Here is a 14557-nt window from a genome sequence, read left to right on the forward strand (position 1 = left end):
AGAAGATTACAGTGTCTTTCTGTCGGTTCTCCTGCCTCTGGTTCATCCTTCACACAGTTGTCAGAGTTGTCTTTCTAAATCACAAATCTGATTGTACTACTTTCCTGATTAACAACCTCTGGTAATTCTCCCTTCCTGTAGAAAAATCTCAGAGCATCCCCGCATGGCGTAACACAAAGCTTCCACTGCCTGGCTCCAGAGTGCCTTTCTAATCTTGGTCTGCATATGTGTTCCCATTCACTTACCCTGTGCTGGTGGACACTCTAGGCCACTCCTTATGACTCAGGCACCCTGTATTGCATGCTTCTGGGTCTTTGCTCATGCAGTTCATTCTGCCTAGATGTTCTTTTTTCTTCTCTACTAACCTCTTTCCTGGGTGTGTCCAGCTCACACAGTAAAGACTTCTATTTCCCTAAGTCCTACTCGACCCCAGCAGTTACTACATTCATTATGTGTATACTTTTTGGAATTTAAGGCAGTAGACGAAGATGCATGTAAAACAGTAATGTAGAAAGAAAAACAAAATAATAAGCATATTTAATCAGGAAAGTTTGCACATGTGTAAATATGATAGAATAAATTGTTCACTTTTCTGTGTTCTCATTGCACTTTTAAAAGCTAGATTATAATGGAATATAATTATTGTATTATGTGTATTGTACCTGTTTTTCTTACTCTAAATTCCATGAAGTACAGAGATATGATTCATCTTTGCATCCCTGGTATCTGGTACAATAGTAGACATGTAGTCAGTGCTCAATATTTGTTTGTTAAATTGAATTAAAGTGAATTGCCTAAGAGATGTTCTGCAAAGTTAGTGGTCACTGTTCTGCCTGTTGGTGAATATGAACATTTTTATGTTGATGCAACATGAGTTTTATGGTCATATTGAAGATTTCACTGTGCACTACCTCTTCCAGATCGTTTCTAAATATTGACATCACAGTAGTTATATTTTCACAGTCCTGTGAAATGGAATACACGGGCAGTAGAAATTGGATGTTGTGATCGTAGTTGTAACTCAGATAGCTGACATATCACTGCTTAGATTGCATAAAGTATAAATGTATTCACAAAGTTTTTGATCATTGTTCTGTGCTGATTAGAATCATATTAAAATTCTGAGCCTTAGTTTTAAATTAAAAATACAACTATTTAAAATTAGTGTTTTATACTCTCACGACTTTCTGGACAACACAAGTCAAACATAATACATGTGAACTCTTATTACACCATTCATGTGGTATTTGCTGCCTTCTTAGTTTGAATTTGGTGTTAAGGGAAGTGATAGTGTATTACATACCTTAAATTTTTTTCTCCTACTTAAAGATGTAATTTTAATTTTTCTGCTTCTGAGTGTGACTGCGTATCATAATGATGACATATTTTTTTCTTTACAGTAGACTCTTGCTTAGCTAATCAGTGCCTATTCATTAATCTGCCTGAGCCCAGTGGTCTTACAGATAATTTCCTTCAACAAGGGCGCAAACATATTACCTTCTCCAGGGGGGTTATTTTCTTGTTTATCAGTTACCCCTGTTTCATTGCTACTTAATTGGACAATGATAACATACTTTCTCAAGGGGAAATTGACATAAATACTCTTTATGGGCACTATCTTTTGCTGTTTTGATTCCTATGAAGCAAAATAATCGGAAGGCTTTAAGAGGCATTTTTCACGTCTTGGATTCCCTTTTCTGGATGTGCAGAAAATTGCTGTCATAAAATTTCATACGCTGCTGATTGACCAACCATTAGATACATTTTGTGTGAATAAAATTGTAAAGGACAGAAAAAAGTGGAATTTTTAAAATGTAGCCCTTGAGCTATATAGTTGCATGCTAGTCAGGCAGTGTGGGAGCAGCTAAGAAATTGGTGAATGTGCATATCACTGGTTGTTAACAGACTCAATGAGCCAGGCTTTTGCTGGCCTGTACTTGCTATAATAGATTGTAATTGTCCATAAGACCATTTTTTTGGGCTTTTTTTAATTGCATTTTAAAACTAAACAGTAGTAAGGCAAGTAAGATCAGAGAGAGGAGGGTCAGAATGAGCTGGAGAAATAAAAAGTATTAAAATGAGAGTTTGCAGAACAATTTAATAAATATTTATCACTTAACAAGAACCTATTGGTAAATGAAAAGCTGTGTTATCCAGCCTAGTTTGATAAATTACTAGGATGAGAACAGCTCTCCCCCTTCCCCCCCCAGAAAATCATTGTCATGTAAGATATTTACCAAATTTAGACTTATTCAAAAAATATTCGTGGGAAAGGTTTTTAAAGAACTTTAAGAAAAATATGACTAAAAACAAAAATCAGTAAAAATCTGTTAAGAGACCTGGAGATCATTATACATTATACTTATGTACATAATAGACCAGCATTTGGGAAGTGTAATGGAATTCTGCCGTTTTACTGTTTCCATAATAAAGTGGAAAAATATAATCCTGAGAGTTGAAGAATAGACATACAGAGTTAGAGTTGCCTCTGTGATGAGTCCAGGTCCAACTTCTCTCTGGTTGTCATTGGGAAAAGCTGGTTGTTGTCTACAGGGTTGCCCTCAGTTGTTGGGGTTGATGATAAAGATGATGGCTAACGTTTGCAACTTTTAAGCATGTTCTTGTAGTTTTGGACTAGATCACCTATTGAAGCATAGGCTTGCCATGCTCTTTGTAAAGTATAGCACGGTGCTTCCTTTAAAAGATTCTAAAGACTCATAGTCCCCGTACTACAGAATTTACAAATAAGCCCATGTTTACTGTATACACATGGCTTTACTGATATTGGTTGTTACATATACTCAGCTTTCGCCCTTCCAGACTGATTTTCCTCATTCAGATTTTCTTCATTTTATGTATCATTTTTGAAGAGTTGTGGCCATTTTAATGGATTTTTGGTTTTGACTCAGAGCCTGTAGACCCCAGGGTCATTCTTACTATCACTAACATTCGTGTAGCATTTTACCACAGATAAAACTCTTACATGGTCATTAGAGTCTGATAACTCTCGTTAGACTCTGATAACTATGTATATCTTTCTGTAAGTCCAATGTGAATTATGTACCTTAAGGTGTTACCTTACCTTTGCTCACGTTGAAGTGTTTCTCCTCTATCATCCACCACTATTACTGTGCACTTAAACTCACACACCTTTCTGTATTTTAACCCTTTAGTGTTTCGCCACCTGGAAGAGCTTTGGGTCATTTGCAAATGTGGAAGTTCCAATGTATACAAGAGCCTAGCACAGATCTTGCAAAAGCCCTTCGCTTCCATTTCTACATCCAGAGAAGTTCCCACCTCTTTCTCTCCTTTACTTAAATATGAAGCACCACTACTTCCAAGTCCTGTGGAAACTTAATTTTTAATCGCCTCATTCTGATTATTTTTTTAAAAATCTTAACAAAACGACTGTCTTTGTTGTAGATTATGTGGAGAAGCACCCTTTATGGCAAGCTCAGAAGAGAAGCTTTTTGAGTTAATAAGAAAGGGAGAACTACATTTTAAAGGTTCAGTCTGGGATTCCATAAGTGATTCTGGTAAGTATAGATTTGTTATTATTTACTAAAGCAAGTATACATAATATAAGAAAGGCAGCCAGTAACTCAGATACTTTAGATCTCTGGTTAGTCATTAAATTTACTTGTAGAAATACACTATTTACTTGTGGTAATAGTGATATCTTCACTGTGCTTGTTATAGTTGAAACTTGCAGCAAAAACAGAAAATGCATAATAAAAATTGAAGAGGAAATTTGCTGATTATCTAGCTAATTTTTTACTATAGACCATAAACCAGGTAATCCAGGCAATAAAACCTCACTTTAGGCCTTAAACTTTATTTAATACTAGCCATTGGTACTGATGATACTTATTTTATAACTGAGAAGTTTCCTTCATATCATACAGACCTAATCCTAAATAAACTGGAAAATGTGTGGTACTAATTATAGTTGAGATAAATAAGACTTTCAGGATTTTTCCCTTATTTGCAGCTAAAAGTGTTTTGAAACAACTTATGAAAGTAGATCCTGCTCATAGAATCACAGCTAAGGAACTACTAGATAACCAGTGGTTAACGGTAAGTTACAGTATTACTTCTTTTTTTTCTTTTTGGCATGCTGTCATTGCTTATTTCTTCTCATCTGGCCTTGTAGTTTATATATAGTCTTCTTAAAACAGTCATTTAGTTTCATCTTCTGACAAGTTAAAAAAATTATTGAGTGTTGCCACATTTCTGAAATGGGTATTTTCAAACTGTTAAAATTACTACCACAGTTGTTTATATATGTTTATAGAGGTTTAAATGAACTTTTGTTTTGTATCAAATCCAGTAAAATAGAGCTGAGAAATGTCCATTATTAAAGCTGTGGAATATTGAAGCAGTCTGTATAGTTTAGTGACGTAAAGCACTGGAACCATCTACTTCTCTTTCCACTCTTTGGATGCAAGGAATCTTCAGGGATTCAGAAAAGCCAAGGTCTTCTAACAGTGTCTGTTGCCTGGCTTGAAATCTTGAGTAATTATTCATTTACATATTGCTTTCCCCCATTGGACTAATGTCTTGAGCAGTGACCCTATGTCTTTTTTTTGTGTGTGTGGTACGCGAGCCTCTCACTGTTGTGGCCTCTCCCGTTGCGGAGCACAGGCTCCGGACGCGCAGGCTCAGCGGCCATGGCTCACGGGCCCAGCCGCTCCGTGGCCTGTGGGATCTTCCCGGACCGGGGCACGAACCGGTGTCCCCTGCATCGGCAGGCGGACTCTCAACCACTGCGCCACCAGGGAAGCCCTTGTGACCCTATGTCTTACTGGTCTTTGTATCCCTGTACCCAGAACATTACCTGGTCACAACAGGAACTTTGGAAGAGGATACTACTACCTCTCAGTATTTATTTTCTCTTTCTTCTGTGGAAATGAGGATCCTGGCTTTTAGCTGGTAACATTGCTATCTTGTCTTCTTTGCTAGTTCTTCCCCATCGTTGCTAGTTATGGTGCTGGTCAATGAGATCTAAGTGGAGGTAGGAGCAATTTCTGGGAAGTGTCCTTAAATGGAGGGGGTATGGCCTTCCTCACATCCATCTTCTTCCCTAGTGACTGAAATGCAGCTGTGATGGGTGGAGTTTAAGTAGCCATATTAGATCATAGAGTGGAATTTATAAACGGGATAGCAGAGCAACAAGATGCAAGGAACCAGGGCTCTTAGCATATAGAGCTGCTATGCCAGCCCTTGACTGCCTACCTCCAGACGTTTTTATATGAGCAGGAGACAAATGTCTGTCATCTTTGAGATACTGTGAAATATGCAGTTAAACCTAATACCAATTAATACAATAATAAATAATTGCTGGATGAGTAGATGATTCAGTAAATGAATATCTGTAGGTATGTCAGAAAATGTCTGAGAATGGAAATTAGAGATTGTCTTAGAGACATAGGAATATTGCTAAGTAATATTTATCTATGCAGAAAGTTATTTTACATCTATGACTTGCTAGACACTGTGTTAGGTACTGCAGATACATGATATGCTTATAATGCAGTAGTAATGTTGAGAGATGATGGTGGCTTGGACAGGGTGGTAGCAATAGAGTTGAAGAGAAATAAATGTAATATATTTTTTAGGTATATTTGATAGGGCTTGGTGATGGATCAGATAAGAGATAAGGATAAGGGAGGTATCAGGATGATTTTTAGATTTTGCTTTAACAGCTGGTTGGATGGTAGTGCCATTTGCTGAGATGTGGAAGACTGTAGGAGAAATAGATTTTTTTTTTTCTGGGGAAGAGTGGTGAGTCAAGAGTTCCATATGAAACATGCTAAATTTGAGATGCCTATGTAGCATTCAAGTGGAGATTTCAAATAGATCATTGAATGTATGAGCCTGGAACTCGAGAAGAATGAGCTGGAGATATAAATCTGTGAATCCTGAGTATATAGATGCCATGTAAAGCCATTGGGCTGAAGAGATAAGTTAGGAAGAAAATACAGATAGAAAGGACAAGAGGCCTTAGCACCCTGCCTTAAACACTACAACATTTAGAAGAGGAGAAGCTAGCAGTGGAGGGTGAAAAGGAATAGCTGATGAGGAAGAAGGAAAGTCAGGAGGGTGGTACCAAGGAAGTTAAGTGAGAAGAGTGTTTGAGAAAGCAGGAGCAGTCAGCTCCCAGGTAAATGCTGCCGAGGGGTCAAGATGAGAATGAGTTTTCATTAGAATGGCCAACAGAGGGGTTGATGGTGACCCTGAAGGCCTAGATAGGTTTAGATACCATAAATTTATAGTGATAGCATTCTGATTTTCTTTTGGCAATTTCTAATCATTTTTTTTGAATAACATTTTCTTTAAGGACTAAAGAAATTGTCTTCACTCAAAAATGGTTTATATCTGCCCTCTTCTGTGAATGTGTTGAACTCTCAAATGATTCTGTGCAATAAGTATTTCTGGCCTAAAGTAATTGTGCAAATGAGTTAGCAGCTAGATCATTGCAAAACTACTGAGTAGATTTGCAGTACAGCAAAATAAAAACTGTAAAACAGATGGTATGCTTTAGAAATCTATCTCTTTTCAGCATCACACAACATTCGGGTTTGGCCATTTAATTATTTGTTTTCTAATTAGTACAACTTTATTTCTGGCTTTGGTCATTTTTCCAGAAGTCTCCATTTTTGAGCCTCTGTAACATTTGTCTCTATGTAGTCTTTGCCAAATGGATAGAGAAGTGACAGATAGCGTGTACTATATCAGACTATCCTAAGGAGTTCAGTGTATGAAGTTTAGAATACTGGCATTTTGTAAACTTCTGAAAGGCAAAACTCTTTTCTTCTTAACCACTTGAAGTCTTGCTTCCTGTAATTCATATCCTGTTTGAAATAATCTAAAGAGAACACATTAGTTCTCTCAGTGCCTTACTGCTTTATAAGCAGAACTGATCTTCCAATACCGAACAAATAGTAACATTCTTTTCAAAGAGCTTTATTGGATAAAGTTTCTATGGTTTACCTATATATTGTGCATTTTGAAATACAGTACATATCTGAAAAGTATTCTGAGAAAAATAATCATTGCTTCGCTATGTACATTTAAGTGAATGGGTCTTAAACAGATATTGTCATCCTGATTTAAAAAGTCAAAGATCGGGACTTCCCTGGTGGTGCAGTGGTTGAGAATCTGCCTACCAATGCAGGGGACACGGGTTCGAGCCCTGGTCCGGGAAGATCCCACGTGCTGTGCAGCAACTAAGCCCATGTGCCACAACTACTGAGCCCGTGTGCCACAACTACTGAAGCCCGCACACCTAGAGCCCATGCTCTGCAACAAGAGGAGCCACCACAGTGAGAAGCCCGCGCACCACAACAAAGAGTAGCCCCCGCTCGCTGCAACTAGAGAAAGACTGTGCACAGCAACGAAGACCCAACACAACCTAAAATAAATAAATAAATAAATTTATAAAAAACAAAACAAAAACCCAGGTATTTTAAAAAAAAAAAGTCAAAGATCAGATGCAAGGAAAAACAGCCAATAATGACTTTACTACAGAGGAAGAGTTTGATGATGACTCCCACTGCCAAGAGTGTGCCTGTTATCCTCTTTATCCTTTTCTTCTTTTTTGCCCTTTTCATTCTCAGCAGTGGTTCAGGACTTCATTCCTTATTAGATAGTTATGGTTGCCCCTTGGTATTAAGTCCCCTGGTAACAACTAACACCAAGAATTTGCATACTTAACAAGTTTCCCCAGTATTTTTAATGCCTGCTTATATTTAAGAACTCTGTCATAAATTAACAAAAGCATTTTTCTTTTACGGCTTGTCAAAAAGTAGTTTCCGCAGTTGAGCTCTACTGGTATTATTCAGTAATTCCTTCAACAGATTCTTTGTGTGTGTGCCTACCATGTGCCAGGCCCTGTGCTAGGTAATAAAATATAGTTAAAGACATATAGGACCTAGTCTCTGACATGAGGAACTTACAATATAATAAGGAAAACAAGCTATGTATAAGATACAAAGCAAGGAAGAAAATGATAAATGACATAAGAAATTGCCAGATGAACAGAGAGATACAGAGGCAAGCAAGTGTGAAATCAGGAGTTCAATTTGACTGACAAATAAGATGCCTGAAGGAAAGAAGTGGGAAATAAGACTTTAGAAAAGGAAAGAAAATTGTGAGGGCACTTGAATCCCAGGCTAAAGAGTTTTAACTTCCTGCCATAGATAGTGGGGAACAATTGCAAGCTCTTTGACGGAAGGAAATTATTATTATAGTGTGTCAGTCTTGCAGGGTGGCTTATTTTAAATGGGACAACAGTCATTTAAACGTCTATGTTGATTTTAACAAGTGTCTTTTGATTTTAATTCATTGGGCACTATGTGGGTACAAAGATGAATAAAACACAGTCTCTCCCATTGAGTGATTTACCACAAATTACAGTGTACTTTGCTTTTTAGTCACACTTTACAAATGCTCTTGTAATGAACTGTAGGGTCTAACTTCAGAACACTCTTTCCTATGTGTGAACAGGGTCCTTGTTCACTAATTCACAAACTGTTATTTAGGCTTTGGTCATTAGCTTTTAACCTTTAGCCTGTACACTCTATGTAAAAGAATTGGAATTTTCTGATACCTAACTAATTATTGGTAATTATTCTAATACCTAACTATTTTTTTTCCTACTGCATATTTTCTTCCTAAATATATTAAGTCTCTTACCTTTATTTTACTATTGATATATTTACTTATTCTTAAATTCTGAATTATCTTACGTATATGAATATGCTTTGAAAGCCCTCTTTAATGAAGGTTTTTTAATAAATAAGAATTATGTTTGGAAGCTCATGAACCAGGAACCTTGGGCATTTACTCAAAATTCAGTGATTGATATATACTTAATAATTCAAACAAATATTTATTGAATAACTACTATGTGCTGTGGAGGACACAAGGATGAGTCTGGCGTAGTCCCTTCCTACAGGTTGCCCAAAGCATAGTGGAAAGTTTAAAACAAAAACACAGGCAGAGAATGAGTATATGATGTGTGTGTGTGTGTATACATATTTTATATATATATATATATATATATATATATATATAAATAAAAAATATACTGTATAAAATATATATTCTATAAAATATGTATTATATATTTATAACATATTTGTACTTATTAATGTATATTAAATATATATTATATTTAATATATAAAACATGTATTTATATAGTATAGTAGTAGTACTATTAGGTTTTTAAGAAGAGAGCTATTATTCCCTTTAGGGGGTTACAAAAACCACTTAAAGTGAAGGTAATATGTGATCTGACTCTAAATAAATGGGTAAAAGTAGAAATTAAAGTTGGAGTCATAGTAAGAAGGCAGGGGATTCTAGATAGAAAGAACTTTACAAAGATATAGAGAAAGAAAAAATGAAGTATATTAGTAGTTCTGGTTTTTTAGAATCATAGAAGACATGTAGGGAAGTAGTGGGAAATTAAGCTGTAAAGGCAGATTAGGGCTATTTTGCTCTAGACCTTGGCCTACATAGAGAAGACTTTGTATTTGACTTATTTGACAATGGATTGCTACTGAAAGGCACTGAAGTACCAGATCATAGCTGAACTTATGTGAGTTTTGTTTTCTGCTTTGTCCCTTCAACCCTTGTGGAGTGATTTGAGTGGACTTGGATGGGGTCTGTGGGATATTCTGAGGGGGGAGCTCCTCTTCTAATGCAGTATCCTGGCTGAAATAGCGTGAAGCCAGAAGGGCCCTAGGAATAAATTTGAGGGATCCTTATGCACGGATCATGGCTGAAGGGCAGAAACAGGATCTTAATGGGGAGATAGAACAGGATAGGCATTGGAGCAGGTTGGGAACAAGTAGCAAGTGTCTAAGATTCTTCACAGGTCAACTCTGTCACTTAGTGGGTTGGTGGATGTATTGCTGGCCAGGGCAGACAGAACTTCAGGAAGAATAATCTGGCAACGGTATGTGTGATATGGTTTGCAGAGTGGCAAGTAAAGTTGGAGAACTGAAATAGGACTCAGGTGAGATAATAAAGATTGGAACGAGGGCAGTGAGAACGGAACAGAGGAGAGGAGAGAAATAGACATTAGAAAGACAATCAACACAATTTTTCAACTAAGAAGAAATGTTAGATGAAAGAGTAAAAGGAATAAAAACTTTTTCAGGTGACTAGGAAAATGGGGTAAGACAAAAGTATAGAAGACTTACTGGTTTTGTAGATTGGAAGAAGAATGAGGTGCTTTTTGGAACAGTATATTCAAACGTCTGTGCTTGAATAATTTCAGAAAGACTGAAAAGTAACGAATCTCTTCAGATATTTTTAGGTTGAGCTTAAAAGTTTTTCATCATAAATGTAAATAATTACAAGGGATATAATTTCCTATATATTGTAAATGTTGGTAATTAAAAATAAATCTAACTTTTTTTACATATATAACACCTCCATCTCATCCAATTTAAAAAATTTATGAACAAATTATCCTTTAACAGAAACTTTAGAGTTCTGTCTCCTCAAGCACCACCAGGTCCTCAGCTTTGGGACTCGAAGGGCCAGCATCCTTGCAACAGGAGTTCAGTCTCCATAGGACTTGCTGGGATTTGGGCTTCAGGACAACCTGGGGCTACATCCATGTGGACAGGACCTGGGTTTGCTCAGGATCCTCCCAGGGAGGCACAGCCAGGAACTGAAGTGTTTAGAAATGCAGTTGAGAGATAGGTTCAAGATGGCAGAATAGAAGGATGTGCACTCACTCCCTCTTGCGAGAGCATCAAAATCACAACTAACTGCTGAACAATCTTCAACAGGAAGGCACTGGAACTCACCAAAAAAGATACCCCACATACAAAGACAAAAGAAAAACCACAATAAGACGGTAAGAGGGGCACAATCACAATAAAATCAAATCACAAACTGGAGAACACTTATACCACAGAAGGCCACCCACTGGAGTGAAGGTTCTGAGCCCCACGTCAGGCTTCCCAACCTGGAGGTCTGGCAACGGGAGGAGGAATTCATAGAGAATCAGACTCTGAAGGCTAGTGGGATTCGATTGCAGGACTTTTCCCTGGGGGAAACAGAGACTCCACTCTTGGAGGGCACACACAAAGTAGTGTGCTCATCAGGACCCAGGGGAAGGAGCAGTGACCCTATAGGAGACTGAACCAGACCTACCTGCTAGTGTTGGAGGGTCTCCTGCAGAGGCAGGGTGTGGCTGTGGCTCACCATGAGGACAAGGACACTGGAAGCAGAAGTTCTGGGAAGTACTCCTTGGTGTGAGCCCTCCCAGAGTCCGCCATTTGCCCCACCGAAGAGCCTGTAGCCTCCAGTGCTGGATTGCCTCAGGCCAAATAACCAACAGGGAGGGAACTCAGCCCCACCCATCAGCAGACAAGCGTATTAAAGTTTTACTGAGCTCTGCCCACCAGAGCAAGAGCCAGCTCTACCCACCACCAGTCCCTCCCATCAGGAAGCTTGCTCAAGCCTCTTAGATAGCCTCATCCACCATAGGGCAGACAGCAGAAGCAAGAAGAACTACAGTCCTGCAGCCCGTAGAACAAAAACCACATTCACAGAAACATAGACAAGATGAAAAGGCAGAGGGCTATGTAACAGATGAAGGAACAAGATAAAACCCCAGAAAAACAACTAAATGAAGTGGAGATAGGCAACCTTTCAGAAAAAGAATTCAGAATAATGATAGTGAAGATGATCCAGGACCTCCTAAAAAGAATGGAGGCAAAGATCAAGAAGATGCAAGAAATGTTTAACAAAGAACTAGAAGAATTAAAGAACAAACAAACAGAGATGACCAATACAAGAACTGAAATGAAAAATACACTAGAAGGGGGCTTCCCTGGTGGCGCAGTGGTTCAGAATCTGCCTGCTAATGCAGGGGACACGGGTTTGAGCCCTGGTCTGGGAGGATCCCACATGGCCACGGAGCAACTAGGCCCGTGAGCCACAACTACTGAGCCTGTGCATCTGGAGCCTGTGCTCCGCAACAAGAGAGGCCACGATAGTGAGAGGCCCGCGCACCATGATGAAGAGTGGCCCCCGCTTGCCACAACTAGAGAAAGCCCTCACACAGAAACGAAGACCCAACACAGCAAAAATAAATAAATTAATTAATAAAACAAAGGACTAGTCTTAAAAATATATATATACTAGAAGGAATCAATAGCAGAATAACTGAGGCAGAAGAACGGATAAGTGACCTGGAAGACAGAATGGTGGAATTCACTGCTGCAGAACAGAATAAAGAAAAAAGAATGAAAAGAAATGAAGACAGCCTAAGAGACCTCAGGGACAACATTAAACGCAACAACATTCGCATTATAGGGGTCCCAGAAGGAGAAGAGAGAGAGAAAGGACCCAAGAAAATATTTGAAGAGATTATAGTCGAAAACTTCCCTAACAGGGAAAAGCAAATGGGCACCCAAGTCCAGGAAGCATAGAGAGTCCCAGGCAGGATAAACCCAAGGAGAAACATGCTGAGACACATAGTAATCAAATTGACAAAAATTAAAGACAAAGAAAAATTATTGAAAGCAGCAAGGGAAAAATGACAAATAATATACAAGGGAACTCCCATAAGGTTAACAGCTGATTTCTCAGCAGAAACTCTACAAGCCAGAAGGGAGAGGCACGATATATTTAAAGTGGTGAAAGAGAAGAACCTACAACCAAGATTACTCTACCTGGCAAGGATCTCATTCAGATTCGACAGAGAAATCAAAAGCTTTACAGACAAGCAAAAGGTAAGAGAATTCAGCACCACCAAACCAGCTCTACAACAAATGCTAGAGGAACTTCCCTCAGTGGGAAACACAAGAAAAGGGCCAACAAAAACAAACCCATAACAATTAAGAAAATGGTAACAGGAACATACATATGGATAATTACCTTAAACATGAATGAATTTAATGCTCCAACTAAAAACCACAGGCTCGCTAAATGGATACAAAAACAAGACCCATATATATGCTATCTACAAGAGACCCACTTCAGACCTAGGGACACATGCAGACTGAACGTGAGGGGATGGAAAAAGATATTCCAGGAAAATGGAAATCAAAAGAAAGCTGGAGTAGCAATACTCATATCAGGTAAAATAGACTTTAAAATAAAGAATGTTACAAGAGAAAAGGAAGGACACTACATAATGATCAAGGGATCAATCCAAGAAGAAGATATAACAATTATAAATATATATGCACCCAACATAGGAGCACCTCTATACATAAGGCAACTGCTAACAGGTATAAAAGAGGAAATCGACAGTAACACAGTAATAGCGGGGGACTTTGACACCTCACATACACCAATGGACAGATCATCGAAACAGAAAATTAATAAGTAAATACTAGCTTTAAATGACACAATAGACCAGATAGATTTAATTGATATTTATAGGACATTGCATCCAGAAATGGAAGATTACACTTTCTTCTCAAGTGCACATGGAACATTCTCCAGGTTAGATCACATCTTGGGTTACAAATCAAGCCTCAGTAAATTTAAGAAAATTGAAATCATATCAAGCATCTTTTCTGACCACAACGCTATGAGATTAGAAATCAGTTACAGGGAAAAAAATGTAAAAAATACAAACACATGGAGGCTAAACAATGCGTTACTAAATAACCAAGAGATCACTGAAGAAATCAAAGAGGAAATCAAAAAATACCTAGAGACAAATGACAACAAAAACACGATCCAAAACCTATGGTGTGCAGCAAAAGCAGTTCTAAGAGGGAAGTTTATAGCAATACAAGCCTACCTCAAGAAACAACAAAAACCTCAAATAAACAATCTAACCTTACACCTCAAGGAACTAGAGAAAGAAGAACAAACAAAACCCAAAGTTAGCAGAAGGAAAGAAATCATAAAGATCAGAGCAGAAATAAATGAAATAGAAACAAAGAACACAATAGCAAAGATCAATAAAACTAAAAGCTGGTTCTTTGAGAAGATAAACAAAATTGATAAACCATTAGCCACACTCATCAAGAAAAGGAGGGAGAGGACTCAAATCAATAAAATTAGAAGTGAAAAAGGAGAGGTTACAACAGACACCACAGAAATGCAAAGCATCCCAAGAGACTACTACAAGCAACTCTATGCCAATAAAATGGACAACCTGGAAGAAATGGACAAATTCTTAGAAAGGTATAACCTTCCAAGACTGAACCGGGAAGAAATAGAAAATATGGACAGACCAATCACAAGTAATGAAATTGAAACTGTGATTTAAAATCTTCCAGCAAGCAAAGTCCGGGATCAGATGGCTTCACAGGTGAATTCTGTCAAACATTTAGAGAAGAGCTAACACCCATCCTTCTCAAACTCTTCCAAAAAATTGCAGAGGAAGGAACACTCCCAAACTCATTCTATGAGGTCACCATTACCCTGATACCAAAACCAGACAAAGATACTGTGAAAAAAGGAAATTACAGACCAATATCAGTGATGAATATAGATGCAAAAATCCTCAACAAAATACTAGCAAACAGTATCCAACAACACATTAAAAGGATCATACACCATGATCAAGT

The 14557-nt window shown here is 37.9% G+C and overlaps 1 protein-coding gene across 1 annotated transcript in view; it reads left to right on the plus strand.

Moving 5' to 3' along the window:
* The window catches only part of STK33 (serine/threonine kinase 33), a 178240-nt gene that overhangs the window by 130329 nt on the left and 33354 nt on the right, over positions 1–14557 (plus strand). The window contains exons 12-13 of the mRNA XM_033404568.2: positions 3424–3536; positions 3992–4077. Of these exons, the coding sequence (XP_033260459.1) occupies positions 3424–3536; positions 3992–4077 (199 nt within the window). The remainder of the gene's footprint in view (positions 1–3423; positions 3537–3991; positions 4078–14557) is intronic.

This window comes from Orcinus orca, chromosome 8 (genome assembly GCF_937001465.1).
Source record: "Orcinus orca chromosome 8, mOrcOrc1.1, whole genome shotgun sequence".
In the NCBI taxonomy this organism is placed as follows: Eukaryota; Metazoa; Chordata; class Mammalia; order Artiodactyla; family Delphinidae; genus Orcinus; species Orcinus orca.